This window comes from Odontesthes bonariensis, chromosome 12 (assembly GCF_027942865.1).
Source record: "Odontesthes bonariensis isolate fOdoBon6 chromosome 12, fOdoBon6.hap1, whole genome shotgun sequence".
NCBI lineage: Eukaryota > Metazoa > Chordata > Actinopteri > Atheriniformes > Atherinopsidae > Odontesthes > Odontesthes bonariensis.
The window spans coordinates 11190581-11209654 of NC_134517.1; the positions used below are offsets into that span (position 1 = coordinate 11190581).

General features: G+C 41.8%; 1 protein-coding gene across 6 annotated transcripts in view; it reads right to left on the reverse strand.

Moving 5' to 3' along the window:
* Nucleotides 1-2025: 2025 nt before the first annotated feature.
* The window catches only part of adarb1b (adenosine deaminase RNA specific B1b), a 154883-nt gene continuing 137834 nt past the window's right edge, over nucleotides 2026-19074 (reverse strand). For all 6 annotated transcript variants that reach the window (XM_075479090.1, XM_075479088.1, XM_075479087.1 and 3 more), the window contains 4 exons: nucleotides 18169-18337; nucleotides 11267-11448; nucleotides 6911-7089; nucleotides 2026-5809 (listed from right to left, as the gene is read on the reverse strand). In XM_075479090.1, the coding sequence (XP_075335205.1) occupies nucleotides 5633-5809; nucleotides 6911-7089; nucleotides 11267-11448; nucleotides 18169-18337 (707 nt within the window). In that variant the 3' untranslated portion in view covers nucleotides 2026-5632. The remainder of the gene's footprint in view (nucleotides 5810-6910; nucleotides 7090-11266; nucleotides 11449-18168; nucleotides 18338-19074) is intronic.

The following is a 19074-nucleotide window of genomic DNA, read 5'->3' on the forward strand; positions in this document are numbered from 1 at the left end:
TTATGACCAACTACAGTACCTTTTACATCTTTTCATTTGGGCAGTTTAGTTTTATGCGAAGTCACTGTTTGCTGTACTTTAGTTGGAACTGAATTACGTTTCAGGGGAAAATATATTGACATTCATCTATAAATCATAATAAACACCAAATTGCAGGATAAGATTCTATTTCTACTTATTTTCTGATCTAACGAAATGACAAAAAAGAAAATGTATAGATACAATGATTTGATTCTAACCTTGTTAGTTTGTGACCACTTAATAAACAGTAGAACCTCGTTAGGGAATCGTCCCAAAGTCGGATCAAGACCGAGACCAAAATAGGTGTTACTACACCTGAAGAAGTATTCACTGTCTTAGCACACCTTCCAAGATAGGTCAGACAACAAAAGATGGACCAGGGTTTGGCAAAAAGGGAATTACTCAGAGAGGCAACAAAGAGGCCAAAGCTAAACTTAAAGGAACAGTGGAGCTTAACAGCAGAGATTGGAGTTTCTGTATTTAGGACCACTTTAAGCTGCAGTTGGCAAAGAGGATCTTTATGGAGGACTGGTCATTGTTTGTTAGATCCCCAAAATGCATCTTGTAGAGTCCCATAACATGTGGAGGAAGGTACTCTGGTCAGATAATCTGAAACCAACTCCTTCCATCTGGCATCATGCCATTCCAACAGGTAAGCATGGTAGTAGTAGCATCATGCTGTGGGGAAGTTTGACTTCGACCAGCTCAGTCTCAGCAGAATACGTGTTGTAAGTACCTTTATCCACTTCTCTACATTGTAGTAAGTGTCACAACCCATAGTTGTAAATGGCGAGATGGCAACATACCCTTGGACTGCTGTTTTCTGTAGGGCAGCATTCAGGTGACACGAGGGGAATCCGTACTAAAATGTCTAAGCTGTAACCATTTAGATGAAAAAAACCAAAAAAAAAAACCAGACTGTAATCATGTTAATTTGTAATATTTAAACCAAACCATGTCATTTTAACTCCCACCCCTAACCATCTTCCTATCAGAGTGCAGCAAAAGAGTATGGAATCACAAGTGGGAGGGAAACTGAAAGCGTTTAAAACTATGGAAAACATTGTGCGTCAGGCATCCTGCGCTGTGGACCGACATGGCTGTTTCATGTGGTTGCATTAGCATGGCATTTCAAAATCTGTCTGAACTGAATGATGGATGGTTATACAGCACTTTCTTGGCACTGTAACATTTGCTTGAGATTTCAGTGAAACCAAAACATAAAAAACCTTGCTATTTCATTGGAGACATACCATGAATTATCTCATCATTTAGATCTGCATAAGAACTGTTTTTTTGTGTGTGGATTGCCCCCTCAGCAATAAAAAGCTCTGACCAGCTATAGCTCTAACTGTATAATGCTACTTATGCATCACATTACGGTCATTTTGCAGACGCTTTTATCCAAAGCGACTCGTCTAACAATGACTAATCAGTATGCACACTGTAGTGACCCTTAGTGATTTCTTGTATAACCGTTTCGCAGACACACAGAAAAATGAAGACACAGAAACACGATAAAAAAAGAATCCCAACCATGTCCAAAAGTAAACTAAGAACTCTTTTATTCTTTTTTGTTGATTTTATATATCTATCTATAGTTGTTAACTTTTTTTTCTTTTTTTTTCCTCTACAGAGTCCTTTTAAAGTTTGTCATCATGCTAGGTGCAGCTTCAGTGTTGTTAGTACATGCAAGGTTGTGGTTTTTGTTGGTGAAGGATTTCACACAGTGGACAACTGGAGAGGGGGGCAGAACAGAGAAACCCAGAATGTGTAAAAGCTGACCAATCTGAGCTCATCAAACAAAAGCAAAATATAACCCCACCACCGGGAGGGAGGGGGGGGGGCTGGGGTGCACTGACCATCATCAAGGGTTCACAAAGGGTTACGCAGAAGCAATTCAGTTCTTGCTGTGATAGTTCGATCCATCCAAACCTTAAATGGGGACCTTTTTCTTTTTCTTCTTCTTCTTTTTTTTTTTTCAAATCATGACATCATTAGTGGACATCTTTAGTGCAGTCAAAATAACAAAAAATATCTAGAAGCAGGCAATCTTTAGGGGAAAATGTACAAAAGAAATCCCCAGACAGCTTTGTTGAGAGAGAACAAAACAAGAGAAGAACAGAGAGAAAAGTGGAGGAGCAGAGGAGGGGAAACACGAGTCAGGTCAGACTCCTGAACGTTAAAGGAGAAATCAGGGGTATTGCTTGTGACTTTGGTCTGGGTCTTTTTGTCGGGGGGGGGGCACTGGATCCCACAGTTCTCTGTGATATTTACTAATCCTAACACCAAATTTGAAGTTTTTTTTTTTCACTTTCTACTCAACACCTGCTTTTCTAATACTGACTCAAAAAAAAAAAAACTACCAAATATCAGTGAAAAAGTTACATACTGTATATGACATCACGAGTGCCAGCTGGTGGATGCCACTTTTAGCTGAGGCACTTAAAAGTGCATGTTTTTTTTTCTCTCCTATGTGTGTGTGTGTGTTTGTGTGCGTGTCCGGCTACAAAGGGGATGAAAGCATGTTACCCCCGGCAGTGTCAGCGCCATGCTTTATGGTGAGTTGCACAGAACCACAAATACCCGGGAACAGTAACGTCTTCACAGTTCCAGCAAGAGAGGAAAAGATCAGAGCAGTTTTCAAGGATGCGTTTGATTTACATGGAAGTAGATTTGCCATATTTGTTGTTTCATATATACACAGAAATACTATATTGCAGCAATAATGATCGCAGGTCACAATATACATGTGGTCACTGACAGCTACAAATGCACAAGAGAAGCCTGACTATTCGATCCCCCATATGGAACTGAATACATCCTCTTTTCTTTTTTGTACAAAGAAGTAGTACATTGTGTGGATATTCAAAAACCTGACGGTAAAGATTGGATGGCAGACTTACGCATGAGATATTAGAAAAGAACTGTCATCAGGAGAACACTGGGTCAGAAACACACATGGACATCTGTATCTTTGGTGAAGACTTGACTTGAGTATGCTTCGACACCTGAGCACACACAGAAGTTGCACACTCACACACACATCTTTCCATCGACTGGAAGTGAGAGTTCACCGTGGTTACTTGGAAATGTTTCTTCATTAATCAGCTTCAAACATGCAGGCAATTAACAGAGAGTATGTCACAAAGGTTGTGTTCACATTACCAGGCTGACGCGACTTAAATGGGATTTTTCTCAGGGCTGTGCACGCAGAAAACACATGTTCAATTCTGACTTTCAAACCTCTGTTTGCGTCGCTTTGGCTGGGCTCAAATGCCCAGCCGCACTGTTCAATCTTCCTTCGATACAAATACAATTTGAGGATTTACAATCACAAGTACAACCGTCTCGCATCCGACTTCCAACTGCTCGCCTAGACAGTACACATGTGCACGAGACACCCTTTTGCATGCGGAATTTGTGTCAACAAACAGGAAACGTCAGAATTGTGAGACCATGTGGGAGATTAGACTGAGACACACAAACGACTGTGAAAAGAAAGCTGTCACAGCACAACGTTTAGTTCTGCAGGTCTACGACAACGACACGCATTACATGCATATAAGCAAAAATCCGTGTGGAACTCCATATGAACGTCCTCACTCATGTTGCATAGCCATGTGTTGGATAAATATCCCACCAAGGACCACATACGAAAGTAACAAAAGTTGGGGCTTTCTGTATCCACACAGTGCTGAAAAAAAAAAAACTCAATCAATAAATAAATCAGTTGCTTCAGCCCGGTGATGTGAACAGAAGCTTAGGTATGAGACAAGCGTCATAAACCTGCAGCACTACGACAACAACACAGAAGCAACTAAAACAGGACAAGCTTCTCCATCTTTTCTTATAGTCGGACAAATGTTTGATATCGTCTACAAATGTGCTGTGATAGCTTCCATTTCTGAACAATTGTCCCGTGGCACATTCTCCTCCGTGGTCTGAAAAATGTTTCCCGTGGTGTGGGGGCTGTTTCAGCGGGCGGTCCCCGTGAAACAAGACGCCCGCGAACAGCCAACTCTGAGTCACACGATGCGGCCGGTACTGTGAGCACAGCCTCGCTTTCTGACGTGTGGGGGAACAAGAGGAGGATAACCATGACACCACACTGCGATACATTTGGTTGTAAACTACAGGCAACAGGTATTAGCATACAACTTGTGAGTCTGTTCATACAGGGACTGCATAATACTTTACTGTGTGAAGGTGCTTCTAAAGAAGACTGTGTGGAGGGACTACAACATGTTTGCATCACGCTCACGACAGATTAGTACAATGTGGAATCTGGTGAATAGAACTTCAAATATTGGACTGTTTGTGCCATGGCAGCACGTCTATTGATAGCTGATCTGACAATTATCATAAATCACTGCCAACAAAGTGACATAAATACAAGTTCTAAGAGGTTTTGTTGTACTGTCACTGTTTCCACCACAGCATCATCCCCAATCCTTAAATCCCTCGTGGGAAGGAGGAAAATAACAGCGGTCCCTTCCACCCCAGAGCCAGTCGATCACAAGAAATCTAGAAAAACAGAGACAAAGATTCAAAGCTGCCTGTGGAGGAAGTTGCTGGCATTCATTCAAAAAAATCGTTCACGGATGGACGCATGGAGTTCCCCATCACATGAATTCTGCTCTGCAAGCCTCTCAAGTCTCAGTTTCCATGCAAAGCCATGGCTTAAATCAAGGAGAAAAATACAACGTGCAGCACCTCCCAAAGATTGTCCCAAGACCCAGGCGAGGGGAGGAGTCCACACGAGCCACCCCACGCTGTTCAAGTATGAAACGATAGTGATGGAAAATAACTCACCGAACAAAGGATTTGAATGAATGAGAGACAAAAACGCCAACAAGAGTGTGCTAAGCTGCTGCCTTGGAAATTCTTTCGGGTTAGTGAATCAAACAGGGCGACAGTATTTCAGAATATTTCCAACTTTAATACAGGGGCTAAGAACATGTAGTCTCATCCTAAGGAACCAATCAGATAACACACATTTTCTGTTATAGCTACCTTATGTTCATTTCTCCGTACTAGATTTACATCTTGAAAATGTATGCATCCTTAAATTAAAGATCATAATCCTTAATTCTAGCAAGTACATATAGATATCTTTAGGTCCATAAACACAATAGTTTTAGTCAAAAAAATATCCTGCTTCTAGGCTACATTTCACCCTAAACCGGCTACACTCATCGATTAAGAAGATGAAACTGTATAACTTCAGCTTCGACATCTACAGCATCAGGGACAGGATCTCTGGGAAACAAGAACAACTAAGTGGTACAAAAAAAAAAAAAAAACAGTGATTCCAGTTTCAAAACAGAAAACGAACAGATGGAAAACACAGTTCAAGAAAAACGGAAAAGAAAAGGTTCAAAATCAAACACGGTGACAAAAGACACAAGGCCCGAGGTCCACTGAGGAATGAGAATGATGAGCTATGAGTAGTTTGAGGAACCACGCATGTACAAAGTGCACGTGCGCCGCCGACGCATGGGGACGGAAGGAAACGCCTGGCTGTTTCAGAAGGGGCTCTCTGGCTCTCAGGCCTGGGTCAGGTGGGGAGGAGTGGAAGCTTCAGGAACCCCTTGGTCCCCGAACTCCCTCAGGAGCCGAGGGTGAACTGGTCTTGCTCGATGGGCTTTTTGACCCAGGCCCCCAGGCCGGCCTTGTGGAAGGCCTTGATGAGCGCCTTCTTCGCAGAGTGATACTCTGTGGCCGCCTGCTTGGCTTCATGGTAGGAGCTGGGCTTGAGCACCTTGATCCGCAAGACGGACGACAGCTGAGGAGGAGGAGGCAACAAAGACAATAATCAGTTAAAACAAACAGAACAAAGCAGAAATCCAATCCTAAGTTTGACATATTCCCTCTTAATTTGCTAGTTTTAAAGATGCGACTCCCTTTCCCAACACTGCCACGTTTCAGTTCACACTCGCCCACTGATCCGGATCAGAAATCCGTTTAGAAAACAGGACTTTCTCATAGTTCGCCTCTTTTGACATGAAGCTGTATGACATCCCATATTAGCAACATCATTTATGAACATTTTCTTACCCCCCGCTGCGTCCTGTGAGCCGAGTTCCAGCCGAGTTTTGGTGTTGACGAAGCTAGTCCGGCTAGTTGGCTGGGGCTAAAAAAATAAAGCGTCTTGCTTCTCAAAACAATATGCGTTCAAAAGAGTAATACATTTGCATCACAAAATCGTTCATCCAGGAAAAGTCAGACCTCACCATCGCCTGGCGCTATTTTCTCTCCCTTCATATCACTGCAGACCGAGCAGTAAACACCGTAACAGGCGCGGCTGTCGGCAGCACGCAGTGATATGAAGGGAGAGAAAATAGCGCCAGGCGATGGTGAGGTCTGACTTTTTCATGCACAATGATTTTGTGATGCAAATGTATTACTCTTTTGAACGCATATTGTTTTGAGAAGCAAAACGCTTTATTTTTGTGGCCCCAGCCAACTAGCCAGACTACCTTCGTCAACGCCAAAACTTGGCTGGAACTCTGCTCACAGGACGCAGCAGGGGGTAAGTCAATGTTCATAAATGATGTTGCTAATATGGGATGTCATACAGCTTCATGTCAAAAGAGGCGAACTATCCCTTTAATGCAGGGCTACCCAAATCCGGACCTCGAGGGCCGACGTCCTGCAGGTTTTGGATGTTTCCCTGCTCCATCACACCTGATTCAGATCGATGCTTCATCAGCTGGTTTAACAACCTTTTGAAGAGCTCAATTTCATCTGAATCAGCTGTGTTGAAGCAGGGAAACATCTGAAACCTGCAGGACGTCGGCCCTCGAGGACCGGATTTGGGTAGCCCTGCTTTAAAGGATCTCACACGTGTAAAAGCTGGCAGCCAGCCGCTGTGCTCTGTCTGTACCTTGCAGTGCAGTCGCACCCAGCGGCTGTAGAGGGCATGTTTGCAGAGTCGTGAGGCGCGGCCCATGTCGTCCTTCCCTGTGGTTGCATTGATCACTTCCAGGGCCTGGTCGCCCACTGTCCAGTTCACGCTGAAGTTTGGTGCCTTGCCTGGCTGCCGGGCTTCAGCATTGCTTATACCTGAAGTGAGAAAGCCACAGGGATAAAGACTGAGCAGATGTTCAAACAGGTTGAAATGTTTATGTCTACCTGCCCCTGCCCATACTGTACATGTCTTTGTGGAACAATAGCTCAGAATATGAAAAAAAACTTCAAACCAACCCGTTCTCACAGCAACTAAACCACCATCACCTGACTGCATACAACCACAATTCCAAAAAAGGTGGGAGGCTGTTTAAAATGGAAATAACATTATGGAATAATTTGAAAAAACAATGTCATAACAAATGTGTTATGCACAGTAGAACATAGAAAGCATATAAAATGTTGAAAGTGAGACATTTGTCTATTTCCTGTGTCATTAATCTTGAATTTAATGTCTCACAAAAGTTGTGATTCGGCAGCAAAAGGCTGTAAAAGTAAGTGGTGCTCAGAGGAAACAGCTGGAGGAACATGTTCCGACCAATGGATGGGTATAAAAAGACCATCTAAAAGAAGGAGAGTCTCTCAGAAGCAAAGCTGGGCAGAGGTTCTGCAATCCTAAAACAACTGTGTCTACAAACTATGGAGCAGTTTAAGAAGACTTTAAATATTCCATAATTCACAGCTGGCAACATCATCAACAGATTTAGAGACCTCTGTGAGCACGGGACACGGCAGAAAATCCATGTTGGATGCTCGTGATCTTTGCGCATTAAAAACATTACAAACCTGACCGTGCCATCGAATCACTGCCTGGGCTCAGGAAATTATTCAGGAACGCAGTCGTCTTCTCTGGGCCAAAGCCCATTCAAAATGGACTGAAGGAAAGTTTAAAATTGTTCTGTTGTCAGATTAATAGAAATTTCAGATCCGTTTTGGAAATCATGCACACTGCATCCCTCAGACTCCAGAGGAGAGGGACCTCCGGGCTTCTTCTCAGCCCTCAGCTCAGAAGCCTGCGTCTCTGATGGTACGGAGGTGCGTCAGTGTCTGGAAGCAGCACGCTTGCTTTATGAGTGAGGTGTCTGATACTCAAGAGAACAGTTGAAAAGGACCATCTCTAAGGAGTACATATGCTCTAAACACGTCACTGATGAAGGCCACTGAGTGCATGTGTCCCAACCAGAGATAGCATATAGTCAAATAAGGAGATTTTCCAAAGGCGTGAAGTTCATATGCATCGTTTCCAGGCCTGGAGAAAAAGAGACCTGGAGCATCTCCACCATATAGGTGGACCCATAAAAAGAATCTTCACCCTCGGGAGGACAGAGATTTCATTCGAACACTTGGGCTCATCTCTCCAGACTCGATGCATCTTTTCTGTAAATTCGAGACGGGCCTGACGAATGCAACAAAGGTTTCTATGTTCCACTAAGTCCGTGTCAGCAGAGTTCTTCATCACTCATCTCCACATCGGCTCGGCGACCATCCCTCTTGTTTACTACATGAGCTTCACAAATCGTTGCGTTTTTGTTTTTCATTTACATGTCACACAGCGTCGCATCTTTTTTTTTTTAGAGCTGAGGTTGTAATAAAGAACGAACGAAGCATCTGAACACAGCAGCTCAATCCTTCAAGTAACAGCTGTTCCAACAGCTGCAATCTTTCAACAACAAGTTTTTTCTGTCTGTATTTCATAATGTGAAACACACAAGAGGGAAGAGATGCCCTCCACGTCAGGAGGGGTGGGGGTGCTCTTTCAGCAAACCACAGGGCGGTTGCCTCCACTGTATCGCAAGTATAAATGGGAGATATATGGCTCCCATAAATCCCTGGGTCCTGTTCTTTTTGTGTGTGTGTGTGTGTGTGTGTGTGCGTGAAAGTGTATTTAGCTTCTTGGTTCCATTTGGCAGCACTTGTGGCAGAAAATGATTTGCAGAGGATAAAATCTTCAGTGCTCTAAGGCCACAGTCCTTTACCACTAAAAACTCTCTAAAGCGGAAAAGGTTAATAACCCCCTACTATTTCCTCCTCTACCCGTCACTTAGAGAGCAACCATAGGAGATGAGCTGGGGGGGGGGGGTATGATGGCTCTGGGACCAAGAGAGAACAAACAGCTTCTGTCTTATTGTTGTGGCAGCACGAGCAGTGACGTTTAGTAACTTCTTAATCTTGAATCTTGCCCATTGATGGGCTATTTTGGTGCCTCGTGCTCAGATCACAGATGGGAAGAAAGACAAACAGGTGGGATGTTGATTTGCACAGGGCAGCACAAAGTGTGTCAAGCATTACTGATAATGAGTTCATAACAATGCAAAAAAAAGAATGTTTGGAGCAGCAATGCTTAAATGATTACAGCTTCAATTAAAACACTCTTCAACCAGCAGAGGAGATCAAACTAGCAGTGAAAATAACTAGAGATAGGTACAAGTGTTGCAAAGTAGCTACTGCTTGAAACACTGGGATGCTGAGCTAGAAAGCTGTTTCTACGTATTTTTGGTATCTATTATATCTATCTATTATCTATCTATTATAAGGTGCAGGCAGGAAAAACTAATTGCAATAACTTTAAACTGTACTGCTAAAAACTATGCGCTCAATTTGAAGCTGATGTCCGAGGAGAGTGTCAAAAAAGTTGGGACAGAGGACTGGTGTAATATCACGCAACTACCTGAAAACAAGCCAGCAGAATGACTGCAACATTGAGCTGAGTAATACTTCATCAATCCCAGAATCCCACATGTCCAATCAGAACAGTTGTTAGACGATGTGAAATAAATAAAGTCATTGTGTGGAGTTATTACTGTGGGCGGGAACGAGTGTAGTTCTCTGTTACCGTGAGGCCGAAGAAGCCTCTGCATGAACACACTGTTATTCAAAAAAAGGGAATTGTGGTGAGGCGGAGTGTTTTAGAAGATGGGGAGGGCATCAAACTTTGGAAGGCAGCGTGGGCAAATAGTTTAATAATTTAAGAATAGTATTTCCCAAAGTAAAGCCGCAAAAACATAAGTTTTAGTTACAAAGCTAATGATTTAATGACTTGGCAGTCTAATTGCTACTTGGATAAACACAACTTACCTACGATTAGTTGTGAAGTTACAGCTTTATTTGAGTGACACAGGGGTAAAAGCTAACAGTTTTCCATCTTGAAATCTACAGTGTTGTATTTCTGCAGTGGTGCTAACTGTGACCAGAGTTTATGTTGAAATTAGCGGCTCTGTAATGTTCTTCCATTGCAAAAAGTATCCTCTTCCTGCACCCCCCCCCAATTATTCAGATTTACGAACAATTGAAAAAAAACAAAAAAACTTTATATTGAAACAAAGAGTCAACGAAAAGGGAAGAACAAAAAACAATCCATGTTCTAAATTTACTGGAACGACTTCATAGACTGGGTGTAAGTGATGAAACCCAGCATCTTCATGGGATCACATCGGATCACCCGACATAAAAAATTATAGAAATCAAGACCCCTTAAAGAGATTCTCTTGGTGAAGGGTCAGAAACTACAACCTGAAAGATCAAAATAAAAAATCTGCCTCAAAATCTGGCTTTAACTAAAGAGCAAATTTAAAAGAAAATCTTTGGATTGGTAATTCTGCCAATTTTTTAGACGATAGAAGGCTTGACAGATGTAGCAACTGGTAGTAAGAGGGACTTGAGAAGAGCAAGTGGGAAATTATCAAAGAACTCATAATTAGTACTGGTAAAAGTGTGGGAGAGAGGCTCCTTTAAATAGCAGAAAGTATGTGATGAAATTTAAACTTTTCCGTCAGAGGAAAGAAGGAGGATTTAATCAGCAGGCTAAATAAGAGCTAAGAAGCAAATGTTGGCAAATTTAAGATTTCCTTTGGAGAAAATGTATATGTTTGTCTTATCAACAACAAGAGGACAGGGACGGGATGTTCTGAATTCAACAGGAAAACAAAAGAAAAAGAAAACGCCCGGTCAGGAAACCCGGGCTTCATGGCCTTTTGAAAAGGTCAAGCAAATGCTGAAAATTTACACAAAATGATAAAGCTATTCAAATTCCACAGCAAAAAGGTAAATGTCAGCTCAGATCAAACAAAGGAGAAAAGCTCCTCCTGTCTTCGTTTGCTGCAGGGCCGACCGGCGAGGTGAAGAAACGGTCAGGATTAAAATCTTCCTCCTTGATATTTGGTCAGGTTTTCATGTAAAGTGCGATAAACACCAAGAATTTGAAGAGAGCAATCTTATCTGATTTATTTTTCTTTGAATTTATTTTGTACTTCACCACATCAAGCGTGGCTCTTACCACTGAGAAGAGGCCTGTTGAGGGTGAACTGCTGGGGCAGGTCCTCGATATCTGCAATGCGCTGGTACATGGCCCTGGAAAGGTGGTCAGCGTGGTAAAGGCTGCCAAGGATGATGCTGGAGAAGTAGATTGGCTCTGTGAAGTAGCTCATCAGAGAGCCCTGGATGCCCACAACATTCCACCTGCAAAGGACAAATACAAAGAATCTAGAATTCTGTTGGAAATACACAGTTTAAAGCACAAATGTGAAAAGGATCAAGTGGGTGTGAACAATGAAATAATAAACGAAGACCTGCTCATAATGAATACATCTGAATAATTACCCCGGACGCAGTATCAGTGAAAATATTGTTAAACAAACATTCATGTCATAAAAAAAAAGTACAACCTCTTTCAATTTGAAAGTTTTCAGTATCAGGGCAAAAAAAAAAGAGTCAAACAATATGATCCTTCCAGGTCTTAAAATGAGCTAAACATGACTTCACTGTGTCATGATCTATTTAACAAAAACTAAGCCAAAATGCAGAAACAGTGTGTGAACAACTAAGTACAGTAAACCAGGTTTAGCAGCAATAAGTTGAAGTGATGCTTTTCAGGACATTATGAGTCTCTCACATCACTGAAGTGTTTGAAATGTTGGCCCACATGTCTTCACAGCATTGCTTCAATTCTTTGAGGTTTGTGGGTTTTCATTAATGCACCTCAGTCAGGCTGAGGTCTGGACTTTGACTGGACCATTGCAACACCTCGATTCTTTACTTCTTCACACATTCTGCTGTAGATCTGCTGCTGTGTTTGGGATCTTTGTCCTGTTGATGAGCCAGTTTCAGCCCAGCTTTAGCTGTCGGACAGATGGCCTCACATCTGACTCTAGAACACTTTGGTATCCAGAGGAGTTCATGGTGGACTCAATGACTGCAAGGTGCCCAGGTCCTGTGGCTGCAGAACCAGCCCAGATCATCAGCCCTCCACCACCGTGCTTGACAGCTGGTATGAGGTGTTTGTGCTGATATGCTGTGTTTGGTTTTCTCCAAACGTGCTGCTGTGCATTATGAGCATTGTTGTTATTGTTCCCTAAATTGTCTTTGTTTTCTAAATTGTCTTCCCATTTGTCTCGGTACCTAACTCACCGCACTTACTCTAGCACTAGTTATGCTCTTAGCTGTTTGGTTTTGGAAGGAAATGCACTTGTGATTTCTTGTGACTTGAAGTTCTTTTGCCTACCGATGTTGAACACACTTATTGTAAGTCGCTTTGGATAAAAGCGTCTGCAAAATGACCGTAATGTAATGTAATGTAATGAGCAAACATCTCCACTTTGGTCTGCTCTGTCCAAAAGACATTGTTCCAGAAGTCTTGTGGTTTGTTCAGATGCAGGTTCTTTTTACAGAGAACCCTTCCAAACAAGCCATACTTGTTAAGTATTTTTCTTATCGTACGGTCATGAACTTTAACATGCTAACTGAGGCCTGTGGAGTCTGAGATGTAGCTCTTGGGTTTTTTGCAGTTTCTCTGAGCAGTGCACGGTCTGACCTTTCTCTCTGTAGAATCATGGACTCCAAATAGTTTGGATATGGCCTTATAACCCTTCCCTGATTGATGGGCAGCAACAGCAACAGTTCTGTCAGCAAACTGACAGAACTGTTGCTTTTAACACAGGTGCTCACACTGACTGATGATCACTGATCAGCAGCATCTGGTTGCAACTTGTTCTCTTAATTTGGATGAAAGCAGTTAGCATGTGCTCGCTTCGTCACAGATTGGTTCTCCATTTTGCCTTAATTTAAAAAAATTAATAAAAGACACATTGTATTATCTCATATATGCTGTTCATCTGAGCTTGTGTTTACCTCATTTTTAAAAAATGTTCGGATGAGTACAAGATTTCCAAATAATATATTTGTCATTTCCATGGAAGTTGCTGTTATAAAGGAACTATTTTAATTTATTACCATCACAATATAGTTCACAAAAATGGTAATCAGCTTCCAAAGTGTCCTTGAAAGAATATTCTCTGGCCACGGACTGATCGGGATATAATGCACTAACATTAGAACACACACACCACTCTACGGTGTGTACCACACACATCCCCACAGTTGTGTACACTCCACAACCCAATTTCATTTTTACAAACATCTGTGTATTTGTATGCTGCGTCATTAGCCACGTCCCCCCAGTCATTTTCCCATTGACACGCTCTGTGAAGCAGCCCCTGCCCCCCCCCACACGAGTGAGAGCCATGCAGAGACAGAAGGAGAGAGAGGCGGGGGGCACTGGAGACGCTGGGGAGGGGGCAGAAATGGAAAGAGAGCAAATGTCTGGAAGAGATGAAAGACTTAAAGGCTGAGGTTTCAGATCCTGCATGCATTCACTATGCTTCAGTCCTCAGCAACTCTTACGCTTTACACGCCCTAAAAGTAGACTCAGAAGGAGCTAAAGGAGTATTTCATCTGTGCATCTTGCATTTCTACAGAGCTGTGCAAGGTTCAGGGCATGTTGGGTAACTTAAGTCAGCCAGAGCTCGCTGGAGTCTCGGCAGAGCTGAGCCTCCAGTAAAACCAGGTTGTCTCAACTCAAAATCTTTCCATTTTTTTTGTTTGTTTGTTTGTTTGTTTGTGTGGTTGTTCTCTGCTTGTCTGCTTACAGGTGCTCCTGGTGCTTCTAAGGTTGGATTCCCCACAAAAGCCGTGGATTGTCTTCAGTTTTGTTTTTACAGGTGTAGTAGCTGGTTGTCGGATTTTTCATTGTTTTTTATGTTTGTCTCTTCATGTTTCTGTTCCTTTTTTTCTCTTCTTCGCTCTCCCTCTCTCTCCCGGTCTGGTTCGGCACTATTATCATATCATGTTAAATATTGTAACAAAAATAAATAAATAAAAATGAGGAGTTGATGGGCATCAAGGGGAGCTTTACATTCATAAAGCTTCCCTTGGCATAGCAAATGTGTTTGGCATAAACGGTATTCAGATTACAATTCTGCTGCCATAATGCTGGGCAGGACAAGGGGTTAAAAAAAAAAATAAATAAATAAATAAATTTCCATGCGACACACTTTTATAGGGTTTTGGGTGCTTGTATTTGTGTCTTTGAGCATAGCCGCTGTGAAAATAAAAGAATCAAACGCATTATGGCTGTAAATCCCATCTTTGGTATGGCAGCCACTGCTGCCTGTGCTGTCCTTTGTTCATGCTGTGGCGCCCCGCAGTTTAAATCAGCCAGCAAACAAGGAAGTGGGCTTCAGCTGCATTAACTCAAAATCTGTCCGTTTCAACTTTCTTTAGGATTTGGGGTGTTTCCTTTGTAAACAGGACATATAAGGCTTTGGCTAAAATTATGCAGGTAATAGGTTAAATCAATCAATATATTTTGATCTTTTTTTTTGTTGTGTTTGATCATAATGTAAAAGAGCTCTTTCGATTTTTGCTTTTATTTCATGCAAACTGTTTGAGTGTGTAAAATGTCCAATATTAACACAGAAAACTGAAGAATATGTAAGACCCCCGGCAATGCAAAGGGTCCATTGTCTCCAAATATGATTTATATAGCTGTGTGAAAGTGTGTGTGAAACTGAGGGACGGCAAAATGAAATCTCTGACTCCATAGCTGAAGGCAGAAAAAGCTCAGCACAATTCAGCACAGTCAAACAGCTCTATTATATACTGAACCACACACACACACACACGCACACACACACACACACACACACACACACACACACACACACACACACAGGTTCATCACAACATGGTGACACAAATATACCTGAATACCTTCTGAAGGACACACGGTAAATGAAACGAGCGACCGCACACATCTGAGTTATGTTTTCAGCTGCATTCAATTTAATTCCTGTCAAACATCACTGTATTTCTTTGTCATTTTTTTCCTCTCAACAACTGTACAAATTCAAACTCAGACCACACGTACACACAAACACACAAAAACAGAGTCAACCCGAATCAGGAAGCACATCTGATCGGGGGTTAAAGGAAACACAGTAATGAGGCAAACAGCGCGAGCGGGGAGAACCCAGAAGAGGTCGGCGGCTAATGAGCTCGGTTAAAAAGCTGGACGGAGCTCACATGAGCCAGCGGAGCGCTTGTTAACAGTGAAGCCACGGTGCGGGAAATGCAATCAAAGGAAAATGAGAGAAGCAGAAACTATGCGTAAAGAGAGAGCACTCAGGGCACGGGGAAAGTGTGCCGCTGAGCGGCGAACAGCCAATCACATGGAGACAGGCGGGGAGCAGGCCGCTGACCTGGCTAATAGCTGTGTCAGGAAAAGGCCCAATCAGAAACTAGTATTAGGCTGTCTGAGAGTGAAGGAGAGACAGTCATGACAGGATATTCATTTAATGGCATTGACTTTTTTTGTGTTGTTTGTAGGGCTGGGCGAGTTAACTCGTTAGCGATAAATATTTTATCGCGCATTAACGCAGGTTTTATTAATGTAAAAGTCTGTTGAATGCATCACATTCACAGTTACAGAAAACACCACGAAGCATGGAGTAATAAAATAAAAATAAACTAGCAGGTAACATCCCCGTTACAGGTGCTCCTCGGTCTCTGTGTGAAGCTCACGGAGCTAACCGGCGCTACTTCCTGTTTTACTCGTTTCAACATAAAAGCACGTATTTATTTTTTGGGGCTTTTTATGCGTTTATTATATAGGACAGTGAAGAGAGACAGGAAGCAGAGAGAGGGGGAATAACATGCAGCAAAGGGCCGTCTGATGTGGGATAAACCGTGGCCAGCTGCAGCGAGGACTATAGCCTCTTGTACATGGGGCGGCTGCTCAACCCACTACGCCACGGACCGTCCCTAAAAGCATGTATTTTAAAGTAAATTTTAAAAAAAATCTCCTGCGTTTAAAGCCAAGTTGAATTGTCTTATCCCCGTAGTAGTTCCAGTCTAAAATATCACTTCAAGGCAAAACACAAAACTGATAGCAGCAAGTCATTCAAGGAAACAGACAGTGGAGCGAGGCTTCTACATAAAAACTACAGAAAGATGCTGATGTTAAAAGTGTGTTTGCACAACAAATGTTATGGCACTTATGGATTTTGCATACAAATGCGATTAATCGTGATTAATCAGGGAAATCATGTGATTAATTAGATTAAAAATTTGAATTGTTGCCCAGCCCTAATTGTTTGATATCAATTCTGAACTGTTCCAGCTCCCAACTTTGAGAATATTCTTCTATGCTGAACAATCCCGCAAAATCCAAGACAGCAGTTACAAACTAAAGGTCAACGACACCTCTCACGTGGCTCAAACTGGATTTGAAACTGAGTAGGTATTTCCCTAATCAAACACACAGTCAGCATTCAATCATTAGGCGCTCGAGCACAGTTTCATCCCAGCCAGAGAAAGAAGTGGATGGATGTGGGCTGGAGAGAGAAGTTATGCAGAGGCTTTTACCATTCATCACAAGGGAAGAACAGCGTTGCCTTGAACATGGACAGAGACTACAGACGCCATGATCTGCCAGCAAAAATGCCCCCAGGGACAGGATCCATCAATTCACCTCTGTGACATTCACTGAGGAAAATCATAGACTTGAAATGACAAACTGAGGATGTAGCCCCAGGCAGTAAAGACCATGTAAATACTGCACAATAAGACAGTTATTCCTTCCTTTTATTGTATCAGTCAAAGAATAATAAAGGCCAGCTGGCATTATTAAACTACTCTAGTAAAACTAAAACTATTTCTGGAAAAATAATTAGTCACTTCAATTCTTTTATATCAGTCGATATCGATATATATCACGAAATAAAACAAATCGCTACTTTGTGAATCTTAAATGTTCCCTGTTACTCTTAATTGGGATTTGAAGAGATCAGATTCATTTTTAATTAAATATTTATTTTCTGTCAAAGTTGAACATGACATGTGACACTATAAAACTGTTTCAGATAAAAACAGAACAGGTATTTTAAATTAAAATCCTATATCTGACCGGTCAACTAATCAAAAGATGTTTGCATTCTCCGTGCTCGAACGGGTGGCGCTGCTTCAGGCGATGAAACAGATTGGCGGTATTCCCCGTCTTTGTCGGAACATGTTGGTTCAGCGCGCCGCAACTCTCGTTGTCATTGGCTATTCGTATTGTCTGCCCAAAGATGGACGAATGTAATCTATGGAAAAGTATATCGACCATGTCTCATATCGCTATCGAGGAAAAGTTATTCCTCGATAGCTATCGTTATCGTTTTATCGCCCAGCCCAACATCTAAGTAATTTTCTTTGTAAGGTAATCAAAACTCAAAGGTTTTTATATTTGTGTGGTCCTAACTCAATAATGAACCCAACCATGAAAGCTAAGTTGATTTTTGCCAACAGATCATTAAAAATGCTACACACAGCAACATTACAGCAGCACTGGAATACCTGATGGGATTTGAGGAGCTTCCTGTAGTTACAGTGGACCAGGACCAGCGTTCAAGTTGAACAGTACGAGTTCAACCCACGCAGAAAAGAGACTGAAGAGCCTCTTGTCATATCCATTGTTACAAAATATCATTTGTGATTTGTACATGGACAGTTTTATGTCTTGTGACGGATTTTAGCCAAATAAAAAACAAACTTTGACTATTAACCCATCTGAATAAATTGAATACATTTTCAAAGATCCTTTTTGCTGGGAACTGTGCTTTGAAAGTTACATCAAAACAACTGAACATTTTTAGCTGTAACACAAAATGTAGATTTGTATCCAAAAAAACTGACATTTTGTTACAACTAGATTTGCTTTTTGGTGGAGAGTTGGTGGCAGGTGAACTTCAGAGGCTCAAAACAAAACAGAAAACCAAGAGGCAGCTGAAGGTTATAACTTCATAGTCCCTATAATATGAATAACAAATATAACTGGGCTATAACGGTTTTACAGTAAAGCACCTTGCAATCTTGTCACTGCAGGACATGGTGAGTAGCCTCTCTCCTTGAAGCACACCGTCCCAGGTCTGGATGGTGTTGCTGGACCTCACAGGGATGGTGCCCTCCCCCGACTCAATTTTGGTCCTCAGCTGGCCCCTTGCTTTCCGGTTAGGATGTCTGTCTCCCTGATCTGAGTGGGACAGCACACATAGAATAGAAACAGATAAATAGATAGCATAGAAATAAAATGATTTCCAAACCAGTTAAATTTCAATGTATCAACTAATGAAATGAAGTGAACTCTTTTTTTGTTTTAATATAAACATTTATTTAAATTTTTTTTTTTTTTTTTACAAAAGACTTGGTGGACATCTCATACCTAATTAGGTCAACTGTGATTGGATAGAAAAATATAGTCTCCGGGAGATGGGAGGCTTTCATTATTAGGGGGTTTAAAAGACTGTTTGGGCAAACAGTTCAACAATTTGTTATATTTCTAAATGTAAGATTGCAAATAATTTTACAATTTTCACAATTCATGCATAATATCACAAAAAAAAAGATTAAAGAAGTTGAACAGAACAAACACACAGCTATCTCTGCTTGACGGAGGTCATGACGTGAATTTGAAGGAAACATCTGGCATGTTACTGGTGTACAGTTAAAAGGTCCGTATAAGTAGTGGAATGTCATGTCTGTCCATTAGTTCTCATGGCATGGAAGGTGAAGGTGAAGGTGGCATTAATGCTGAAGGATATGTACAGTTCTGGAGCCACATGTGGACGGTGTCATTTATTCTGAGTGTATTACGACAGGATAGCTCTGAGGTAAGAGTCGGGGGCTGAACTGGCCTGTCTGGAGTCCAAACTTGTCTCTTCAGTGGCTGCAAATCTTATCTTAAACAAGAATGGAAAACATTTCATTTTC